Source organism: Pelophylax lessonae (assembly GCF_965119305.1).
Source record: "Pelophylax lessonae genome assembly, chromosome: 13".
NCBI classification, from domain to species: Eukaryota; Metazoa; Chordata; class Amphibia; order Anura; family Ranidae; genus Pelophylax; species Pelophylax lessonae.
The window spans coordinates 40,996,977-41,022,165 of record NC_138780.1 but is presented as its reverse complement, the minus strand read 5'-3'; the positions used below and the strand labels follow the sequence as shown (position 1 = coordinate 41,022,165).

The following is a 25,189-nucleotide window of genomic DNA, read 5'->3' as shown; positions in this document are numbered from 1 at the left end:
GGTACTCACCGTCACTGGGAGTGAAAGACGGAAACGTAATGGACACTGAGAAAATGGTTTGGATAACTTAAAATGGGAGAGTAATATTTATCAACAATATCTCTCAAGAAATATGAAGATTTAATCCCACTTTACACTGTGCCATGAAGTCTATGACTCCTAAATAATCAAAGCAATGCTTATATGGGTTTTCCATGTACTCACTGGCAGTATTTTCCTATTGTCTGTCTATTGAGGTGGGATGTTAAGCGTGTTTACCATTGTTAAATGTTAATGAACTCACATATTGTTCTGTCCAGATGGCTAGATAATTAGTTCAGGTTTATTATATTTCTGTATACAATTTCATCTGCATATGATAATGTAATCAGGCAACCCCTGACCTGTGTGTGGTAATCTGATCAGGAGGTCCATGCTGTATATAAATTCTGTGTGACTGTTCAATATATGGAAGATTCCAGTACAAGCTAAGTTGTCGGCTAGCTTTGTATGGGGGTGGCTGGAAAATCTGATTTCTAAGTTCATGACTGGGATGAAGCCTTATACTGACGGAAGAACACAAGTACAGTGTGAGTTGCGGTTCCGTTACAATCCCAAACATGCTCAGTGGGTGACATATCCGGTGTGTGTGCTGGCCATGCAAGAACTGGGATGTCTTCAGCTTCCAGGAATTGTGTACAGATCCTTGCAACATGGGGCTGTGCATTATCATGCTGCAACATGAGGTGATGGTCGTGGATGAATGGCACAACAATGGGCCTCAGGATCTTGTCACGGTATCTCCGTGAATTCAAAATGCCATCATGTCGGGAGGGGCGTGGCTTGACGCACGATGCGGAAGGCAGCACACTGAGGAGTAGCGGGAGGTGAGCAGCTCCACAACAGAGGCGTGAGGCTTGGCGCCATAGACGGCCCCGGACGATGGGCAGGGTGTCCCGCCACACACACTACACTGCACAGAGCAGCAAACAGCAGCGGACATCCTCGGCGATGGCAAACCGTAACATTTCGGACTTATTCAAGTCCCAAACAGCCATGAGGAGCGGCATGAGGGTGGACAAGATGGCGCTGACCGACGGAGAGGAGGAAAACAGTGAGTACTCCCAGCACTCATCGGAGGAAGGGGTAAGCAAAGGGTCCATGGAGGATCCCCCTCTTACACTCACCGTGATGAATAACATTGCAGCAGATATTAAGTCCACTTTGTCAGCGGCCATTACCGATTTAAAAACGGACTTCCTTAAACTTTCTGAGCAATTTTTGGTGGTTGAACAGGCGGGCGCCCATAGAGATAGGTCAATTGGAAGATTAGAGCATATAGCTGTTTCCCATGCGGCGCATCTGATTGAGATCAATAAGAATCTTGAGGACTTGGACAACAGAGGGAGACGCTGTAATTTAAGAATAAGAGGTATCCCGGAGGATGTTATGCAGGATCAAATATATCATACCTTGCAAAAAATGTTTAATTCATTATTGGAGAGACATGAAGATGCAACAATTGATTTTGTACGAGTACACAGAACACTGCGGGCCAAAGGTGCAGACAGTGGGCCTCCTAGAGACATTATATGTTGTTTTCAAAGCTTTCAAGTGAAAGAGGAGATTATGTATAAAGCAAGACAAAAAGGAGAAATTAAATATAAAGAAATACAGGTGCAGATATTTCAGGATCTTTCTCAGATCACTCTGAGGAACAGAAGAGCTTTACGTCCCCTCTTAACAGTTTTGCGGGAAAAAGATTTGAAATATCAATGGAGGTTTCCCTTTGCACTAACAGTGACTTTACAGGGCAAAATGCATACTCTTAGATCTCCCAATGATTTGGGCGAATTCTGTGAAGGCTTACAGATTCCAATAATGGAACTCTCGGAGTGGTACCAGGAATATAAACTACCCGTATTAAACGAGGATGATGGACGTTCACCTAGACAATCACCAGAAAAAAGACCCCAGAACAAGAAAAGCAGGAGCAATAGAACTGGAAAATAGAAACAGAGACGCTTTGCAGTAAAAAGAAGATAGGGGAAAAAAAAAAGAATATATATTTTGAAGTAGCCAAGTATAGAGGGAGACGGGAGGGAAGGGACCCTTTCTTTTTTTTCTTTGAGATGAAGGGGGTGAGTGGGGGGGGGGAGGATTCCCGGCCCCCTCTTCCCCCCCTTTTTTTTTTTTTTTTTTTTCCCTTTGTATCTCCCCTCCCCGTCCCTTTCTGATTCACCGTCTGCCTCGTAAACAATTTTTATTTTTTGAAGGAGCTGTTTTCCGTGTGTTAGAGCTATTATATATAGAATAATTTGTGAGTCAGTGCTGATGTGGAGTATGAAAGGGGATTTGTGTTCCCTTTCCCCTTTTTTTTTTTTTTTTTTTTTTGGGATCCATCAGCACTGGTATTGAGTGCTTTTTCTACTCGTGTTAGTCTCCCACTAACCCCCACCAGGGGTTTTGCTCGGTTCTAAATTGAGAACCGAGTAACACCCCCGCTTTCCTTTCTCTGAAACTTAATCACAGACATTTAGCCACTCTGTGATTTTGGAACCTAGATACTCTTTTCTTAAGGCAGAGTACTATCTACTATCAAAGCTTTGCTTATCACTGGGTTATACTAGTGGGGTGTTCCCTTTTTTTTTTTTTCTCTCTCCTTTTTCTTTTTCCTTGGTTGGTTTTTTGGTGAAGGGTAGGAGGAGATAGGGAGGCACCGAGTCGGACGAGAGTAACTGAAATAAGGTATTAACCATGACTTATAAATCGGTAGGCAAACATATCACGGTATTATCCCATAATATACAAGGCCTAAATATCCCAGAAAAAAGGCATTTTGTGCTTAGAGAGTTGAAAAAGGTGAAACCACATTTTGTATTTTTGCAGGAGACACATTTTAAACAAACTAACGTGCCAAAATTGACCTCAGCATATTTCTCCACGGCGTTTCACGCAACCAATCCGACAGATAAAACAAAAGGGGTATCTATATTGATTAGTAAGACAGCGGGTTTTCAGGTGGACACATCTTTATTGGACCCCAATGGAAGATATGCATTTGTGAGAGGGATATATGCAGGAATTCCCACGACTCTCGCAAACGTATACTTCCCGAATAGGTCACAACTGGGATTCTGTCAGAATATGGTAAATATGCTTTTGGGATTTGCTAGAGGACGAGTGATAATGGGGGGCGATTTAAATATACCACTCCACCCATTGCAGGATGCCTCAAATAAAAGTTCGTGCATACGGTATAAGACCCTGGCCCGGATAAAAGAATTAATCCATTCATTGAATTTGGTAGACTCATGGAGGACCTTACATCCCGACGACAGAGATTTTACCCATTATTCAGCGATACACAATAGATATGCACATATCGATTATCTATTTATCACACAACGGGATATAGAGAACCTTTCACAAGCACGGATTGGGACACCGGTACTTTCGGACCATGCACCGATATCCGTAACTTTAAAAACAAATAAGATTCCCAGAGCTTTCAATTGGAGACTGAATGCTGAGCTAATTGCGGACCCAGATATTAACTCCCAGATAACACAACAAATACAATCTTATTTTAGTTTAAACACATTACAAGAGACCACCTCGATGGTTAGATGGGAGGCACATAAGAGTGTTATAAGGGGAGAACTAATTAAATTAGGCTCACAACGGAAAAAAGAAAGAGAAAAAGTGGTTCAAACGCTCATGCATTCAATCTCCAATTCAGAAAAAATGCATAAAAGGTCTTTATCAGTAAATGTCGCAACTGAGTTGTTACAGAAACGGAAAGAACTCCAACAGATAATCGATACAAAAGCCAAAAGGCTATTTTTCTTTCGAAAGGGGATCTACTATGAACACGGAGATAAGAGTGGAAGATTTCTTGCGAGGGCCCTTAGAATTGATCAGAACTCTAACACTATAACAGGCGTTAGGAATGCATCAGGTAAAATAGAATCAGCAGCGGATAAAATTGCAGCACAATTTCACACGTTCTATTCGTCTCTGTATAATGTTGCACCACAACATAGATCCCCGGATTTTACGGGCAACAGAGCTACCAATATTGCAGCTTACTTGGCGAATAGTGGACTTCCAAAACTCACGGAGGAAGTGAGTAATGATTTGGATCAACCTATTACAGAGACGGAACTACGTCTGGCACTGAAAGAAATTAAACCAAATAAAAGCCCGGGCCCTGATGGATTTAGCTCCGTATACTATAAACAATATGCAGATATTTTATTACCTCAACTGGTACCGGCTTTGAACTCCCTCACGGACCCGCTGCAGGCCTCACCTGCATTCCTCCATGCACACATATCAGTTATCCCCAAAATTGGGAAATCAACACATGAATGCGCTAACTACAGACCCATTTCTCTGTTGAATACGGATCTGAAGCTATTCTCTAAGGTACTGGCTAACAGAATTAAACCAAATTTGTCTACAATAATAATGGAGGACCAGGTGGGTTTTGTAGTGGGCGGAGAGACTAAGGATAATGTTATCAAGACGCTTAACTTGATACATTATACCCAACAGCGAAATGTCGAGGGCCTTCTTGTATCAACAGATGCAGAGAAGGCCTTCGACAGAGTAGCATGGGACTTTTTGTTGGCAACCTGCAAATATGTGAATTTTCCCCCTAAAATGTTGAGTTGGATAGCCTCACTTTATCAATGCCCAATGGCAAGAATTAAAATAAACCATCTTTTTTTGGAACCAATCACTATAAAAAATGGGACCCGACAGGGATGCCCGTTGTCACCATTATTATTTATTTTGACGATAGAACCCTTCTTGAGACATATAAGGGCAGATGAATCAATACAAGGGATGAAAGTTAAGGAGAATACGTATAAAGTAGCGGCATACGCAGACGATTTGTTATTTTATGTAACACAGCCATTGATCACAATGCCAAATCTGATGAAAGCTTTTGAAAAATATAGCTATATATCAAATTTTCGTATAAATTATTCGAAATCCGAAGTACTCAATTTAAACATACCAGAGAATAAACTGTTACAAATAAGACAAAAAAGCCCCCTCAGATGGGTTACGGGAGCCCTAAAATATTTGGGTGTTTGGATAACTCCGAGTTTGGAAACTTTGTATTCTAAAAACTTTTTGCCATTACTTAAACAGAGGATTTTTTCATGGTTTGGGAGAGCAGCCATTATTAAAATGGTAATTCTCCCAAGATTGCTTTATCTGTTCCATACCTTGCCAATTAAGATTCCTAATAGCTATTTTACGAAACTCGGAAGGATTCAAACCCAATTCATGTCCTTCAACCATGTAAGTGTATACAATCATTTATATATTTATAAGGCTGTGTGTCACACTTTAAAACATGTTCAGACTAAGTATTTTGTCATTATATTGTATTGTAGCGACAATTGTTTTGCTTTGATATATCTTTCCAATACTTACAGAAAAATTATTCCCAAAAAATCCCTGAAGAAGAGGTTCTCACCTTGAAACGTCGGATCTTGCATGGAATAATTGGTTGAGTGATTTGCACACCTTTACCAGTTTTGCCAGTAATTTTATCAATTATCACTGTATACCTATATACTTATGTATGATTATTTTTGATTATATTTTTCTTTTTTTGTAATAAAATTTATTTATATTCAATACTTTTTTTGTACATTTTTGAGTGGCCTTCAAAGTCCCACCCCAAGGGGAATCTCCAAATATGTCTCTCATATCGGGATGTGGCACTCATATCTAGGAACACAGTGGGAACACACCTTTAGATCAAACCCAATTCATTTGGTCACATAGACAGCCTCGAATACGGCACAATTTGATTGCAAGAAGGAAAGAAAGGGGAGGAATGGGAGTACCGGATTTCCGATTATATTATAAGGCTACTCAGCTTACACGAATCATCGATTGGCACTGTCATGAATCAAAGAAGGCGTGGGTAAAGTTGGAAGCGGACATTATAGAGTGCCCGCTACGATATTTACCTTGGATAGCCTGGCAAAAATGTCCGGCCAGAGCGAAGGCTCATCCGTTAATAAGACAAACAATAGCGACGTTTCATGGAGTGATTAAACTTCATGATATTTCAAGTGTACCAGGGCCCCCTTACACCATTGACAAACAACCCAGAGTTTGCACCAGGTTACTCAGATGTTTGGCTTAACGCATCAGAAAATAGTGAATTTAAAATTGCAGCGCACTTCTTTAGGAATGGCGTTCTTGTGGGACAGGACCAACTTAAACATACATTAAATGCTCCGACTATACCTTTTTGGTCATATCTACAGTTACACCATTTCCTAAGTGAACCTACAAGGAAGAAGGCCTGTGGGGGACAGATTTCGGCATTTGAGCAGATATGTCTGGATCAAAAGCCTTTTAAAAAAGCGACGTCATATACCTACACGCTGTTACTCTCTAGTGTAAAAATTAAACCAGATAAATTTAAGGAAAATTGGGAGAAAGCGTTACAAGTATCAATCTCAGATAAAAAATGTGCATCAGCGTGTTCTATGACACACAAATGTTCAAGGAACACTAGATCTCAAGAAAATGCGTATAAGCTTCTTACCCAATGGTATATGACACCTGAAAAAATTAACAAGTGCTTCCCAAATACATCTGAAATGTGCTGGAGATGCGGCCAATCAGTAGGAACATTATATCACATCTGGTGGCAGTGTACAAAAATAGCTGAATATTGGACTCAGATCAGGGAGCTGATTGAGAAAATAGTGGGCACAGCAATTCCATTAACTCCTGAATGTTGCCTGTTACATATTACAGAGGCCGCAGAACAAAGGTATAAAAAATCAATAGTCTGCTACCTTTTGAATGCGGCAAAATTAATGATACCGAGATATTGGAAATCTACCTCAGTTCCATCAATTAGAGAATGGGTGGTTACAGTGAGAGATATTTATAACATGGAAGAGACCATGGCCATTGCCTCGGACAAAATAAACAAATTTCAATTAAGATGGAGGCCATGGTATATCTTCCAATGTTCAGAGGGATTTTCCCAATTTATAGGCGCAGGACCCGACTCGGTGCCTCACGTATGATAAGATACATAAACATTGAAATTTCTGCCTCCTCCCCCCTTTTTTTTTTTTCTCTTTTTCTCCCTTTTTTATTTTTTTTATTTTTAATTATTATAAGAAAATTAAGATTGTAAAGATTTAAAACTTTAAATATATGACACAATGGAATATTGAAATTTGGTCAACATTGCAAATGTAGAAGTGCTTGTCGGTACCTTTTGATTTGAACAGAATTATGGTGGAAATAGTACTCTATGGGATATAGGATATCAATGGTTGAATAGCAATAACATTGGTGGCTTTGGGGAGGGGGGCGGGGGGGGGGGAGGGGGGAGGGGAGGGGTTGGGGTTTTTTTTTTTTTTTTGGGTGTGATGGTGGCAATGGTGTGTGGTTATTGATATGCACAATTTTGTATTTACGGAGAGGTGTGATTTATGAGCACAAAGAGAATTTTGAGAAACACAATAATAAAGGGAGAGAGGTCAGAGGTGTGGAGAGGGGGGCTTCTACCCCTCCCTTCTTTTTCTCCCTTTTCCCCCCTTTTTTTTTTCCCCCTTTCTCACAAGATATGCGAATACACGAGAAATATAAATATGGATTTTTAATCCTCTGACACAGATGGTGGAATGTGAGTCACATTTAATATTACACTAAGAATATAAGGTGTTAGGGGAGGGATAAGGGGGGATGTGATTCTTTACACATCCCCCCCCCTTCCCCTCTCTTTTTTTTTTTTCTCTTCTTCGTTCCTCTTTTCCCGTCTTCTTTCTCTTTTTGTCTTTCCCCCCCCCCCCCCCATCTACCCTCCTCTCGCCACATTTTCTCTGTACCCTCGGATAATGAGGGGTTTTAAGGGAATAAACAAGAATATAAGGTTGGGGGATACTCACTTTGTAGCTGACCATAGAGTACTGTAGATTATACCATATATAAGGGATTTTGGATAAGTTGTTTGACTTTGCTTTGTGTCCACTTTAAAATAGAGATACCAGACAAATTACTCTTACAAAAATGAATTTATATTGTTAAGAACTATACGTTGACGGTTTCGAGATTAAATGTTTTAGATAATGTGTGTCTTTCACAAACACTGTACACGTATGTTTGTAATCTTTAAATTTTTGAATGCTAATAAAACCAAGATTGAAACAAAATGCCATCATGTAAGATTCTGGTACCTCTGGTACCCTTAATATTCTATTTTCTTTCAAATATGCGTCCCACCTTTCTCATTAGGTGGTACGCATACACCTTTAAGACGGATGATGTCATCGCCGAGCGCCGCAGAGCGGCTATTTCAACCGCCGGCGTTTTCACTCACATCGTTCGTTCAACCTGCCTTGTGTATCCACATGCTTTCAAGCCTGTCTTGCTGCTGGAACCTCCAGCTATTTACTTTTACCTGGAGCAGACCAGGACCTCGCTACTGATCCCTGTATCTCGCTACCGGATCATTCCCTCTCTACTGGACCCCTCTACTACTAACATTACTAGTGATAAGTACCCCACAGGGGAATCCTCCATAATCTTACTTACACTATCTACCTCTGCACATTAAGGACTGTTACTATCTATGCATACTAATTCTATCATCTGCACTGTTACATAGATTGCTAGCTCTTGAGTCTACTACCATCTATCATCTGCACTGCTACATAGATTGCTAGCTCTTGAGTCTACTACCATCTATCATCTGCACTGCTACATAGATTGCTAGCTCTTGGGTCTACTACCATCTATCCTTGCACTGGGTTAGTCTATCCTGTATTTGTCATCTGCTGTCCTTTACCACCTGTTACCATACTCGATTACTAACCTATCTGCATTCTACCTAATACCATCTAGTACTCTCCTGAACAAACCTATCAAGTGCTTACCATCTCTATCACTGTTCACACCTGTCCCTTCAGCACATCACCTTCATACTGTCATATACATCCTATCACTCCAGGAACATCTTATTGAGTGTGTATATATCTGTATGCTGAAGCTGACAGGCCCACAGTGATAAGTCTGGAGAGTTGGATCTGGTTATTCAACACATCTCTACATGACTACTGAGTGGAGATTTTGCAGCTGCAAATCCAGCCTACTACAAAAACGCAGGAGCGTTACACATCAATAAAATGCACCTGTGTTCGTTGTCCATAACATCTGCCTGCCCATACCATAACCCCACCGCCACCTTTGGTCACTTGATCCACAACGTTGACATCAGCAAACCGCTCAACCACAAATTGCCATACACGCTGTCTGCCATCTACCCTGTACGGTGAAAGCCGGTATTCATCTGTGAAGAGAACACCTCTACAAAGTGCCAGACACCATCGAATGTGAGCATTTGCCCACTCAAGTCGGTTATAAAGACGAGCTGCAGTCAGGTCAAAACCCCGATGAGGACGACGAGCATGCAGATTAGCTTCCCTGAAACGGTTTCTGACAGTTTGGTTTTGCAAACTTGATTATTGCAGCAGCTGTCTGGGTGGCTGGTCTCAGACAATCTTGGAGCTATAAATGCTGGATGTGGAGGTTCTGGGCTGGTGTTGTTACATGTGGTCTGCGGTTGTGTAGCCAGTTCGATGTACTGCCAAATTCTCTGAAACGCCTTTGGAGACAGCTTATGGTAGAGAAATGAACATTCAATTCACCGGCAGCAGCTCTGGTGGACATTCCTACAGTCAGCATGCCAATTTCACGCTCCCTCAAAACTTGCGACATCTGTGGCATTGTGCTGTCTGATAAAACTGCACATTTTAGAGTGGCCTTTTATTGTGGCCAGCCTAAGGCACACCTGTGCAATAATCATGCTGTCTAATCAGCATCTTGATATGCCACACCTGTAAGGTGGATGGATTATCTCGGCAAAGGAGAAGTGCTCAGATTTAGACAGATTTGTGAACAATATTTGAGAGGCCTTTTGTGCACACAGAAAAAGTCTAAGATCTTTGAGTTCAGCTCATAAAAAATGGGGGCAAAAACAAAAGTGTTTGTTCAGTGTAAATATATATCTTTTTTTTTTTTCTTTGTATTATAGACTCAAAGAAGGGGGAGACTCATTGTCTATAATGTGTTGGCTGTATCTGATGTTCTTGTTTAACCACTTAAGCCCCGGAAGATTTTACCCCCTTCCTGACCAGGGGGTATTTTGCGATTCGGCACTGCGTGAATTTAACGGACAATTGCACGGTCGTGCGACGCTGTACCTAAACGAATTTGACGTCCTTTTTTTCCCACAAACAGAGCTTTCTTTTGGTGGTATTTGATCACCTGTGCGATTTTTTTGATCACGCGCTATAAACAAAAAAAGAGCGTCAATTTTGCAAAAATAACAATATTTTTCACATTTTTTTTATATGAAATTCCCCCCAAAAAAAAAGTAAAAATCAAAATTTTTTAAAATTTTCGGCCAATTTGTTTTATGCTACCTATGTTTGGTAAAAAAAATCGCAAAAAGCGTATTTTGATTGGTTTGCGCAAAAGTTATCGCGTTTACTAACAAAGGGAAAGATTTTTGTCATTTTTGTTTTTTTTTTTTTTAACGCGTAATGGCGGCGATCTGCGATTTTTTTTTTGCGGTACTGCGACATTGGGGCGGACAGATCGGACCCTTGACTGACATTTGTGACACTTTTGGGGTTACCAGTGACATTTCTACAGTAATCAGTGCTATACATATGCACTGTTACTGTAAAAATACACTGGTTGTGAAGGGGTTAACTTTATTTGGAAGGGAGGGGCTGTGTGTATCCCTAGGGGCGTGCTTTCTACTGTGATTGGCTGTGGCTTGAGCTGTAAGGACACTGATCAACGGATCTACATACTAGATCCGTTTTATCAGTGTCTTTACAGTGAGGAGAATGACAGGCAGCTTGTTTACACAAGCTGCCTGACATTCTCCCTCTCCCCCGCCGATCGCCGAGTGACCGGCGGACATCGGGTCCGCTGGTCACACGCGCGGGGGGGTCCATGACCACGCGGGAGCGGGAGCGCGCCTCCGGGGGCGCGCGCTCGCTCCCTAGACCCTCACAAGCTAGTGACGTAGCCCTACGTCACTTTGCCTGTGAGGGGCTGACTGCCGACGTAGATCGGCGTTAGGCAGTCGGCAAGTGGTTAAATAACAATTTCAAACATTTCCAATTGAGATAATCATTTTTGCTAGGCGCACCCACCCACACATACAGGATTTGATTTTCTGATTAGTGGTTTCTCCATCATGTTCAGAGAGCTAACAGCTTAGGACATGAACAAAGTCCATACACTCCACACAATACCCCATCTTTTGCATTTACACTTAAACCAATTTGCGTTCCTAGTGGTCCACATAAATATAATTTACTCTGAAAATGATGTGAATACAAAGTTTTCTTGTGCATTCTAAAGTCATGACTTTTATCTGCTTAGACATTCTAAAAGCTGAACTTGCCTCTCTTTTAGTTGACAGATTTTGGCCTTGCCATATTTGAAACATCAGTTTCACCCAGTAAAGGCGGTACGCCTTCCTATATGCCTCCGGAGGCCTTCGAATCTGATGATTACAAACCCACTATGGAGTTTGATGTCTACAGGTGAGTCTTATAGAGAGTTTGGTAACCCTTCAATGCAGAGCCATGTTTAGATGGGTCTCCAAAAAACAGAGCAGAAAAAAAGCACACAAGAGAAAGGAAGGAGAAGCCTTTGTAATATTGTATTTAGGTGCCCCTGCTTGCTTCAATGTACAGAAATAAAAGAAGTATTTAATTACATTTTTTGAGGCTGCTAAAATCCAAAAAGTCTTTTCAACCTGTAATAATGCTTGCGGAGAATATATCTATCTCCATGCAGCTTTATTTTTCCCCTTGTCCGACTCAAAAAAAGTTTTGAGCAGGTTTGAAGCAGGGGGAGAGTAGCAAGGTTCCAAAATGACTGCACAGATGTGCCATATGTGAAGGTCACATAGTTAGTAAGGTCTAAAAAAGACACAAATTGGGGGCATGGTTACAGCTGAGATGGCCGGATGTGTCTAGAGGGAACTCCGCTAGCCGCCTATAGAATCCACCAGCCTCCTGCTTGTTTCTAGCTGTTCTTGCTCCATAAAACAGCTCCCTGGGTCTCCTGAGTTTCTAGCTACCTCCGTGAGCAAGGATCGCTCTTCCACAGCCGTGCATAGGCTAAAAGAATTTGCCCGTGCCGAGAAACAAGATGGTGCTGGCAGCCCTCCACACACGAGATGCAGCAAAACTGCTGCCTGGGAGACTCCTAAGCATGCATCCCACAACAAAGAAAATGGGCAAACTCACCTCGGAACAGGTCAACACACAGCTGCTGAGTGCCATCTCAGCTTGTGGCACCTCTCTCACAGGTAAAATGGATGAGCTCAAAGTCGATATAGGCCTGCTGAGGCAGGATATGTAGAGAATGAGAGAGCGAGTGACTGAAACTAAGTGTAGAATCTCTTCTCTAGAAGATGATTTCTCACATTTTCCTAGCAGGGGGTCAGCAGCACCCTGACGACCTTGAAGACCACCTGCAGGGGAATACCCTTAGAATTGTGGGTTTCCCTAAAAAGGCGGAGGGTAAAAATCCTAGCGATTTCCTGGAAAAATTGCTCAAACACACCTTCCCTGATGCAAACTTTTCTATAGCTTTTGCAGTGGAAAGGGCACATAGCGTGCAAGCACAACCCCCAATTCCTGGTGCTGCTCCATGGCCCTACTTGTCAGAATGCTGAACTGCAAGGATCAGGACTTAGTCTTGAGGAAACCTAGGCGAAAGGGAAAAATTACACTTTTAGAATTTGGCTATATCAATATTTCCCGATTTCTCAGTGGAGCTGTAGAAACAGAGGGTCACCTTCACTGAAGTGAAGAGGAAGATGAGGGATTGTGCACTCTATGGCCTATCCGGCTCGTTCGAGGGTACACTTCTTCTCCACCCCAGAAGCTGCCCAGGATTGGTTTGCTACAAAAGGTCACCCTTCATGATCTCTGCTAGGAAGATTCTTCCATGTTTCATCACTGAACCTTCTGCTGCCTGACATTCCACTTTTGGAAACAAGGTGAATTTGGCCATTACAATTATCATCACTAACAAGTAGGTTCCTTCACTGATATGCCCGTTGCCGTCAATGTTTGTTACCGGCTTTGATGTTTTCTCTGACTTAAACTTACTGTACAGAGTTTATACAATGTTCAACCATTTCTAAGTGTCTCTGTTCATTTTCATGAGGAAAGCTTGATATCTGATATTTGATTTTATGCTGTCATCTACTGACTGACTGCAGATATTACATGTAGCACAAGTAGTAAAGGAGGCCATGGAGTTTGCTACTTTGTACCCTGAGGCATATGTGCTGTGAATAGAGGACTTTAATTTTCTATTGGATCCAACCATGGCTAGGCACGGTGACCCGCTAGTAACCCCCTCTCAGGGTTTGTCGGCCTTAAATGCTCTTATTACAGAATTTGGGTGGAGTGACTTGTGGCGCAATCTGAATCCTTGTACCCGTGCATTCACTCTGAAAGCGTCCCTGAGGGCGCTTTAAGATCCACCATCTCATTTATTAAGAAATCCTCGTGTAAAGAGGAGGAGGATCTTGCGCAGGCCTATCGGGATGCAGAGGCAACATATTTGGACTCAAAACACACTTTAAAGATCCGGCACTTACCAAATGCTGATGGTGAGGGGTGAGGTGCCTGACTGATCCTGAGCTGATGTGGGAGAGACCCCTTGGGAAGGGGAGTAACATAAAAGAAGCACACAATTGGATGAGAAGCGCTGACAGGGGCAGGTTACCTATGGTTGGTATCCATTATACAGTGCCCTATACAGTCAGCGCTAGGAGACTCAATCATAAAAACATCAGAGTTTATTGAAGTCCAATAGTATCATATAAAAAAATTACATATAAAAACCATTCAGCCAGATCAAATCAAAAAAACATAAAGTTCCACTGATTAAATTGGCAGGAGGTGGGGTACCTTTGAGAAGGGGGAGCCACGACCCGTCCTCCACGATGGAGCCTGCAGTGGAGCCATTTGAATGACAGCTAGGAGAGTGTACTTCCCTGTAACAGAGGGGAGGGAGGCGGATGCCGGGTGCCACTAGATGGAAGAAGGGGGCAGCCTCGCCGAGTGACCGGGATGGATGGGAGGTTGTGCAGCGTGCCTTGGCCAAGGGGAGCTGCTGGCCGGTCACTGCCCATCTGTTGCTGCGCTCAGTGATGACGTCCTCACCGCGCTTGGGCTCCGGGCATTGGGGGGAGGAGGCGGCAGGAAGGGGAGAGCGTCCGAGGTCGTCCTGTCGCTATGGCAACGTGTTTTGCTCCATTGAGCCTTGTCAAGCCTAGCGACAGGACTGGCCGACCTCGGTATATATGGCAGATAAAGTTTAAGCAGCTGAGGGGATAATTAAAAAGAGGAACGTCAATTAATTCGAGGTGTTGGAATTCACAGCAGGCTACGTAAAGACCTGTAGATGCACTGGTAGAACAATATAGGGCAATAACCAGAACATATGTGTCAGACAAGCATTATCATTAACATTAAAAGGAAAATTAATGTACACTACAATACAGGACTGATGAAGGTATGATTATACGTGCATAACAATGGGAAATAATGGAAATAAAAATAAGAATAAAATGAAAGAAATTACTAGATAAGAAAATAATAAATTATAAAATTAATTAAATATAAAAATATAAATTATAAATAATAATATATTAATTATAATAGACAGTTGTGTACAAATTACTAAGCATTGATAAAAAAATATATATATATATATATATATATATAAGTATGTATGAAATAGTAAATGGATATATTATATGTACATTTGTTATAAAAGTAAAATGAGGATTAGTGGATAGTAAATGGTAGGAGAAAATTACCGTATTTTATCTATATGAACAGAGAATGCGCATTTCATATACCAGAAAGAATTATATAAAGGAGTTGGATGATACACGAGTGGTACTGTTAAATAAATTATAGAATAGTGGTAGTGTGAATATAAAGCCATATGTGATAATTGGGCTTGGATGGATATACAAGATACATGGGGGGGACGGGAAGGAAGCTGCAGGAATGGGAAGAGGAAATGCATCAGGCCTGGGCAGCATTGTCTGGATGGGTCTACAATGAGAAAGGGGGGGGGGGTAAATGGTTGAGACCACATGAGGTCATGGATCATAACACGTTACATAGTTCAATCTCTTCATTGAGGCCATTTGGGGTTAATGAATTAAATTTGAAAATCCAGAAGGCCTCTCGTTTGCATAGCAAGGTGAATCTTTCATTAACTGTAAACGCCTGACCTCGATGGCCATAACTTCCATCAACCTAAAATCTTTATTGTGGAAGTGTAAGAAATGCCGTGGCACGCTGTGTTTGTCATTTCCACACTTGATCAGCTTCCGATATTCACCAATCCGTTTACGTAATGTGCGTGTGGTTCACCCAACATAAAGGAGGTTACAGGGGCAGCGGAGTACGTATACCACATATTCAGCAGAACAGGTGATGAACTGTCTGATGTTAAAGACTCGGCCTATGTGGTTCGTGATGCTAGCTGTGTTGTGGTTGATTGACTGGCATGTGAGTCATCCCAGCTTGCGGCATTGAAAGATCCCAACTCTGTTATCGAAGAAACACTGGATGTCCATAGTGGTGTTCCTCTTCTTGCTAGTACTGGTTAGCTTACTGGGTGCTACAATGTTTTTAAGGGTTTTAGCCCTTCTAAAGGTGACTTGGGGCCTCTAATGTAGTGTGTTGGTCAGTAATGGGTCTAGTAGAAGGATATTCCTTCCAGTGTTTGTTGATGATTTGAGTGATCCCTCGGTAATTGTCATTATAGTTGGTGATAAATCTTGCAGTTTTTTCTTCTGACAATTCCTGTTTGTTGGTATTAGACTGCGGGCAAGGAGGTGCTTCATATTTCTTAAAAGCTTCATGTAGCAGGGGTTCTGGGAAGCCTTTTTCACGTAGTTTGGTTACAAGTAGCTCTCCTTGGTTGATGTAGTCTTCCCTCTTAGAGCAGTTGCGGGGCGGAGCTGTTGAAATTGGCCACTTGGGATGTTATTGCCCCAGGTGGGATGATGGCAGCTGGAGTAGTGCAAGTAGGAATTACCACTGGTTGGTTTACAGTGGTTATTTGAGATTATTTTGCCATTCTCGCATGTTGATTCCAGGTCTAGGAAGACTAATTTGTCGGGATTTAGGACGTATGTAAATTGCAAGCCCAATGTGTTGTTGTTACAATACGACACAAAGTTAAAGAACTGTTCATCAGTGCCGCCCCAAATGATCAGCACGTCGTCAATATAGCGCCCGTAGAATACGATGTGTTGGGCAAACGGATTGTGGTACCAAACATGCAGATCCTCCCAGTAGCCCATGGTGATGTTAGCGTAGCATGGGGCGAAGTTAGCTCCCATCGCTGTGCCTTTTAGTTGGAGGTAAAATTTGTCAAGGAAGGTAAAATAGTTATGCTGGAGGCAGAAGGCGGTACCTTCTATTACGAATTGAGCCTGTCAGGAATTGATGGAAAAATCTTTGTAGAGGAAATATTGTAGTGCCCTAAGGCTTATATCGTGAGGGATCAATGTATACAAAGAGCATACATCTAACGAGGCCCACCGGTAGATGTTTTCCCAAGTGTAGGACTTTAGTGAATCGAGGACTTGATTGGAATCTCTAATGAACGCTGGGAGATTATTGACTAGAGGTTGTAAGAAAAAATCAATGTATTGTGATAGTCCACTTAAGAAGCTGTTCGTACTTGCCACAATTGGCCGACCTGGTGGATTCTCTTGGGATTTATGAATTTTAGGCAGGTGATAAAAGTCATGCCAGTCAGAATTTTCTGGATGCTTGTGAGCTGCCCAGCCTGTCGGCATCGGACGTTGCAATGCTGAATGCCCCCCTAACTGAGGATGAACTCCTCTTAGCTTTAAAGTCTATTCCACATGGCAAGTCGCCAGGGGCAGACGGCCTTCCGTATGAGGTCTACGGGCGGTATTCCAAGCAACTCATACCCATCCTACTATGGATATATAATAACGCTCTACAAACAGGGACATTACCCAGCTCCATGAATGAAGCCATAATTGTCCTCATACTGAAGCCTGACAAGGACCCGATGACGGCTGACTCGTACAGACCCATTTCTCTCTTTACAGCGGATGTCAAGCTACTGGCCAAAATACTGGCCTCTAGGTTATCTACAGTATTCCATAAGATTATTCATAGAGACCAGTCGGGGTTCATCCAATCTCTTTCCACGGCACTAAACCTATGGTGAATTTTTCTAAATATCCAAGTTCCCTTGGACAACTCGGGCAACAGAGCAATATTCTCCTTGGATGCTGCCAAGGCCTTCGACAGTGTCGAATGGCCCTACCTGTTGGCAGTTTTGCAACGCTTTGGGGTGGGAGACTCCTTTATTGCCTGGGTTAAAGTGCTTTATGCAAGCCAACAGCATGGCTGCATGTTAATGGGGAGCTGTCTGAACCCTTCTCTCTGCACAGGGGCACTAGGCAGGGGTGCCCACTTCCCCACCTGCTGTTCGCCATGGCCCTAGAGCCCCTGGCGGCCCGTATTCGTGCCTCCTCTTAGATAGTTGGCTTCAGACGGGGCCCTCGCACTGACGTGATATCATACGCTGATGACACTTTGCTCAACCTAGGGGATACGGCGGGGTCGTTGCAAGCGGTTATGTCTCTCATTGATTACTTTGGCTTCTTCTCTGGGTTCTCAATAAATTAGGATAAGTCCATCCTTATGCTCATGGACCCCTTGCCCGGTCCCTTACCTGATTGTGCATCGTCGGTGAAGGTGGTTGACACATTTAAATAACTGGGTGTACGTGTATCCCCTGATCCTGGTCAGTACGTGGAATTGAACTTGCTTCCATTGCTAAATAAATTTCGACAAAAGTGCACGTCATGGTGCAAACTTCCTTTGTCGATTGCAGGAAGGATTCATCTAATCAAGATGGTGTGGGCGCCCCAACTCTTATATGTTCTCCATAATGCTCCCATTTGGATCCCCAGGAGATGGCTTGTACGTATAGTCTCAATTCCGTGAACTGATTTGGTGTAAGAGAGTGGCTAGGATTAGGTTATCCACCCTCCAAATGGGAAAAGATAGTGGAGGTCTGGCGGTACCAATCCCTAGAGCAGTGTTTTTCAACCTTTTTTTGTGCAAAGGCACACTTTTTCCATGAAAAAAATCACGAGGCACACCACCATTAGAAAATGTTAAAAACATTTACGCACAGTGGAGTTGGTTTGTTTGCATCTCCGGTGAAAGTAAATCCAAATGAAATATAGATTTCGCTATATTGCCTTGTGCCAGAGAATTTGCTTGAGCTAACCATCTTTGCTTTCTTTTGATCCCCACTCATACTTGGGCTCTCATCTGGCTCCGAATTCTGTTCAGAGTCTAGTTCTTTCCTTTTCAACAACTTGTCCATCACTGCAGTATCTCACTGTCACTCAGTACTTACTGCGCTTGTCTCCTCCAGATAGCCGCTGTCCGTCACACTCAGCACTCTTCTGCGCATGTCTCCATCCAGATCCATCAGTCAGCGCTCTTCTGCTCATGTCTCCTCCAGATCCATCGGCGCTCTTCTGCTCATCGGCGATCTACTGCGATGTCTCCTCCTGTCCTCCTTCTGTCAGTGTAACAGTGACACCGGAGCTATTTATAGTCCTTAACATGCTCTTCGGATGAAATTGGAATTTTTCCCACGGCACACCAGGCAATATCTCACGGCACACTAGTGTGCTGCGGCACAGTGGTTGAAAAACACTGCCCTAGAGTATGTTTTCTGGCATCTCAATTACAACCACTAGGCGGTTGGAGAGTTCACGACCTGTCTGACCCTATTAGAGCCCTTCTGATTCCTCCAACCTCTCCTCACACTGCATTTGTACACTTAGAGGCAGGGTTCACCCACCTACCAGACACATCACCGACGGTTAAACTCCTTAAACTTTTGTGGAAACATGTTAAATGTGTGTTAAAAGTGCAGGGATTTTTCTTAAAGACTCCAATTTGGCGGAACTCCAATTACCCTGAGGTGCTTAAGCTGGAGGTATTCGACACCTGGGAAGCCCAAGGCGTGGGATTCATGGCACAACTATACAGGGCTGATGTTAAATCTTTTCAGGAGTTACAGCAGGAATTTCCAATCCCCAGACATCACTTCTTCCGATACCTACAGCTACGACATGCCCTCGCCTCCCAGTCATGAGTTTCCACACTTGGGTTGACTGAACATACTGTAGATTGACGGGTGACATCTTTCAGAACACCAATAAAACGGGTATGATCTACAATACTTACAATATCCAATTGAGCTCTATGCAAGACTCGTTCAAACTTCCAGCCAGGGCTGGCTGGGAGGGAGATCTGGGGCCTATTGATGGGGACACATGGGAGTTGTGCCTCTCCTCTGTGCCACTGGTCTCGGATTCAGCATCGCAGAAGGTATCCCATCTGTTTCTTTTCCATAGAGCATACAGGACTCCGGTCCAGTTATTTAAATGGGGTCGTAGACCTACTCCTACATGCCAGAAATGTGAGAGGGAGCAGGGGTACCCTTATTCACATGTAATGGCAGTGTCCCAAACTATTCCGTTACTGGACTGAGGTAATTGACATTATCTTCAGAATATACAACTTTCAGCTTCTTGGGGACCAAATTGTCTGTCTACTTGGTGCACTGGAGATAGAGACCCTAAACCCGCACACTCATGTGGCCATTATACGTTTGCCCTATGTGGCTCGCAACATGGGACAATGGGTCGTGCAAGTCAACGCATTGCTGATTAGAGAAAAGTTGACCTATCAACACCGTAATGCCCACAAGAAATTCTACTCCTTATGGCAACCATGGTTAGATGACCCTGCACTGGCCCCACATCAACTGGTGATGAATAGACTGCTGGAGGGTTGAGATGCTGTTTGGCCCGGAAACGTGTTTTTTGATTCTGCCCCCAGTGGGATAGATTGCCTTTCCCCTTTCTCTTTCCCCCTTCCCTCTCCTCCTCCGTCCTCTTCTCTCCGTTTCCCCTCTTTGACCCCTTCTTCTATTCACCCCTCTTGTGACCTATACGTCTGCTTTTTCCCTTTAGAGTTAGATTTCTTTTTCCCTCCCGTTAACGCGGTTTTTGAGCATTGTTTTGTATCCTCCAGGATAGCTAACTGTTATTGTGCATTGACCTTGTTTCACACAACTGTGATTATTTTTCAAATGTTTGTCTGTCAAGATGATGTCTGTACAATGGTTTTTTGTGCTCAATAAAAATTTATTTTTTCTTGAAAAAAGTAGTAGACTAACGTCCCTACAGGATGTCCCCAACTTACAAGCTGACCTCAATGCACTGTTTAATTGGGCAACTATGTGGCAAATGCGGTTTAATGTTGATTGATGTCAAGTTATGCACTTAGTAGCTAAGAATATGCATGCATCATACATAGTAGGGGCAGTAAAACTGGGGGAATCCATAGAGGAGAAGGATCTGGTTGTTCTCTTAGATCATAGGCCTAAAATAGCATGAAATGCCAAGCTGTGGTTTCTAATGAGAGCAAAATCCTTTATTGTATTAAGAGAGGTATAAACTGCACAGAGGAAAACCTAATTTTGCCCCTGTACAAATCATTAGTAACACCTCATCTGGAATATGTAGTTCAGTTTTGGGAACCAGTTCCCCAAAAAGGATATCGGAGAACCGGAGAAAGGGCAGAGAAGGGCAACCAAACTGATAGGAGGCATGAAGGAGCTCAGTTATGAGGACTTTGGTGTAGAGTTTTTCACTTTCAGGTCATTACAGAGGACAAGGGGGCACTCTTTACGTCTGGAGGAAGACATTTAACCTCCAAATACAGAAAGGCTTCTTCGCAGTAAGAGCTTTGAAAATGTGGAATAGACTCCCTCAAGAACTAGTTCTGGCCAGCCCAGTAGTTTTAAAAAATAGCTGGATGCATTCCTAAATGCATAAAATATAACTGAATAATAACATTTAGGCTTCACGCACATTGGACGTTATAAAAGCGCTAGCGTTAGCTGTAGAAGGCTGTAGCTGTAGAATGAGTTTTGCAACGTTTTTGCAGTAACGTTTTTCAGTGTTTTTTAGCTTTAGCAAAACTATACTCCCACAAAAGCATATGACTCAAAAACGCTGATAAATGCAGAATAGTCAAGTTTTTTTTTTAGCTTCTTTCAACTTTTATCAGAGTTAGAGCTTTAGAGCTGAAACACTCCTCCTAAAAGTACACTAGTTCTGTTTTTTTTTTTTTTTTTTCCAGCCAGAAAACGCCCCTGCCAAAAAATGTTGATAACAGCCTATGTGTGCATGGACACATAGGATAACATGCATGGTAATTTACTGGATGCAGATAAAAACGCCTGAAGCCAAAAACAACAGCTGTAAAAACGTCCAGTGCGCGATGTAATAACACCAATTGTAGTGTCAGGGCTGCCTCCTGCTACTTATGGTAGCTCTTTTCCTTCAGTTCTCAGAGCTGCTCAGCTGTTGTTTAATTACCAGCCACTCGTTGTTCCCAAAGTGACTCACCTGGTTACCATTAACCTGCCTCATTAGTCAAGCCTACAGCCAGCCCTTTTTGGCTATTTAAGCAGCTTAGCTAATTTTCTTCTCACCCTTGCGTGGTCAATACTTTCAGTGTTTCTGCTTGTGTTCCTGTGTATGACTTTGCCTGGCTGACTATTCCCCCTTTACCTGTTTCTGATTTTGCTCCCCACTTCGCTGACTCCTGGTTCCCTGACCCCAGCTCATCTGATTTCCCGCTCTGACACCCAAACCTTGGCTTCTGTTTTTGACTACATTCCTGAAATGTGTTATTTTTGCTATTACATTAAAGGCGTGAATTTAAGTGCATTTTCTGTCTCTACCTGGTTTATGGTTTCTGACAGGTAGCTGATCCAGGGAATATCCGATTGCCTCTTGGGGGATCAGGGGGATCAGGAAGGATTTTTTCCCCTGCTGGAGTAAATTGGATCATGCTTTATTGTTTTTTTTTTATTTTTTTTATTTTGCTCTTCTCTGAATCAACTGTGGTTATAGAATTGTGTATATAGGGTTTACTATTTTTTTTCCCTTCTATTGGTTGAACTAGTTGGACTTTTGTATTTTTTTTAACCTGACTAACTATGTAATTATAGGTTGAAACCCCATATTAGTTTAGTTTTTGATTGTGTCCTGCTGGAGAGATAGTCCTTCACTTCCTGTCCTGGAGACACAGCAGGATTGTTGTCTGACCAACCGATTGCCATTTCCACAATAAAAGATTTTTACTCCCCTCCTGGTAACAACTGTAAAATTTTGAATTCCCCATCATTTTCTATATCAGTGACAGTTTTCACCAGAACATAAGGTATACAGAGGGTTAATCTACCGAGAGGGGGCATAAGTGTAGCACCCTTGTCCTAAAAAGGGCTGCTAAAAAATTTAGCTGTGCTAGGTGGTAGCTAACCTTGCTAATTTGCAGTCTTTGTGGTTATGGATTTTCCTCCTAAGCCTGGTTTAGCTGTGTTTTCTCCTTTTTTAAGCAGGTGGCAATGTTACATTTGGCATTAGTGTGATGAATTACAATGAGTCTAGGTTAAGAATATGCATGAATAGGGTATTCCCGAGGCTACTACCTTATGACCCCTAAACCACTTTCTTAAACTATAAAGAACACCAGTGACACCAGTTTGGAGAAAAGTGGCCCGGTGGGCCATTTATTAACACAATTAACCAAAAACACATAAATATTAACATAACCATAAATACTCCAGTATCCCCTGAAATGAGTTGTTTGTCTTGGGAGGCACCAAATTCCAATTGACTGTGTATCAGTGTAACTCGTTAAACGGTCCCCAGCCGCGCAACACCAGCTCGGGGACAACCCACTTGACCACTGATACCTCGTTGTTACCACTTCCCGTTAATCCGCTATTAACCGGGATACACTAGAGGACTCCATACCTTAGATGGGTCACCCTATGAACTTTGTTACCAACAACAGATTGTACCGCCTCCAAAGACCCCCAACCGCCACAGCACGCAGACGTGAAACCTTACGCCTGCGAGCCCCTCCACACTCGCAAAGCCCTCTGCAAGCCATCCTGAATGCCTAGGAACCACAAATCTGTCCCCACCGCATTAAGGTGGACACCATCACTGCGCAGATACCTCCAGGTGTCCACCTCTAGTTCCCGGTGCCTGACTACCAAACCCCCATTCCTGATGACAAAACGGCTGACTGCCGAATTGACCTTAATCCTGGCCTTGTTCAATCTGGGGACTGACCTGGCAAAACGCCAGGAAGTACGCCCCACAATTTCCGACCACACCACCACCATCCCGGGAAAGGACACGCGCAACCGGAGAAAATCATACTTAATATCCCGGATAAGGTGGCGCATGGACCGGACCCCCAGATCATTGCCCCCTGCGTGCAAGAGCAAGATGCCCGGAGCCCTATCCAACTGAGCAAAACGAGTGACCTCTGGCAGGACCCTGAACCAAAGCAACCCCGGAATTCCAATCCACCGAACGGTGGCTTCCTCCCTGGTGAACCCCAACTGCCGCCCATCATGCCTAACTTCCGCCCTTCTGGCCCCCCAATACACATATGAGTGGCCCAAAATCCAAACGAGGCAGGCGGCTCCCCCTGTAAGGAAAAACAACATGCAGCAATAATCACAGAAGACAGACAACCAGCCTCCCCCAACACACACGAAAACCCACAGAAACCAACTAAACCAAATGAGGACGAACATACAACCTAAAACGAGAAGATTCCCACCGACCAATCCGTTTTAACGTGGCTTCATCCACACCCCACCTGGCCGCCTCAGTGGCCGCCTCGATGCGGAAGGAGTGAGAAGCGTACTGGCAGGCATCGTAACCCAGCTCGGACAAGCACCGCCGGAACACCGCCACGAACTGATACCGAGACAAAGCCGACCCGTCCCTGTGCACCAGAAAGGAACCCCCCCCCCAGGCGGACGCACCCGTCGGAATTCCTCCACCACCCCAACCGGGCAAAGGGACGAACCCCGTACCCGGTACAGGCGCATCTGCAAACCCCTACCAACCTGATCCGTCTTGGATCGCCGGAGGAATATCACCGCCGAGTCCGTACAACTCACCTCACCATCCTGAAGCCCACCGTGCACAGCCCTGGATGGGCTAACCAATTCCCCTATTCGAAACGCCCCAAATAAAGCTAAGCTAAGCCGCTGTAAATAAAATAGACTCGTACTCTGAGGAGCATATGCTGCGCAATCTGCCCACCAACTCACCCAGCAAAACAAAGGAGACCGGCCGGCGCCCGTCCGGACGCCTGGCCCCTTTCCTGTACCCCTTCAGAGCCTGCCGCACCACAAAGTCTTTTGTGAAATCCGGAAACCCAGACATTTTGAACAAGAAAGCCAGGCCAGCCAACTTCCGATTAATGGCCGCCACCGACACCCCTTGTTCAAAATTCAAGCACACAAAATACAATAACAGGGATCGGGAACCCATACTCGCCCCGTCCACTCCCGTCCGTGCCAACAAAACCTGCCATTCCTGCCATACCTTACAGTACACCGACCAAGTCCCACCACTCAAGGACCTTCTGACCAACTCGGCAGCGATCCCAATGCAATCGCCCAGAGCTCCGATGGACAAGGCTCCCCCCGCTGCTCCGCATCCGGCGCCAATGCCCGAAACCTGTCCACCTGGAAACGAGACAAAGAATCCGCAACCGAGTTGGTCACACCAGGAACATGCATGGCATACAAAAAGACATTTAGCTGCAAACAGCGCAGAACTAGATGACGCAACAGACGAATGACCGGCGGGAAAGAGCCCGACAGCTTGTTGATGACCTGCACCACCCCCATGTTATCACAGTGCAACCGTACCTTCCTGTCCCGAAGGGCCTCCCCCCACAACTCCACCGCGACTATGAAGGGGAAAAGTTCCAACAGGACCAAGTTCCGCAAGAAACCCTCCCCCCGCCAAGCCTCAGGCCAACGCTCAGCGCTCCAACGACCCTGCAAGTATGCACCATAACCCGTAGACCCAGCCGCATCCGTAAACAACTCCAAATCCCAATTGCTGATCGGACCCCGCAGCCACAGCGAGTCCTCCACCAACCCCGCCGAT

The 25,189-nt window shown here is 43.7% G+C and overlaps 1 protein-coding gene across 1 annotated transcript in view; it reads left to right on the top strand.

The window, feature by feature from the left end:
• LOC309569824 (receptor-interacting serine/threonine-protein kinase 2-like) overlaps positions 1-25,189 on the top strand; it is a gene marked incomplete at its 3' end in the record, with an annotated part of 105,669 nt that overhangs the window by 11,804 nt on the left and 68,676 nt on the right. The window contains exon 2 of the mRNA XM_082275827.1: positions 11,473-11,603. Coding sequence (XP_082131953.1) covers positions 11,473-11,603 — 131 coding nt within the window. The remainder of the gene's footprint in view (positions 1-11,472; positions 11,604-25,189) is intronic.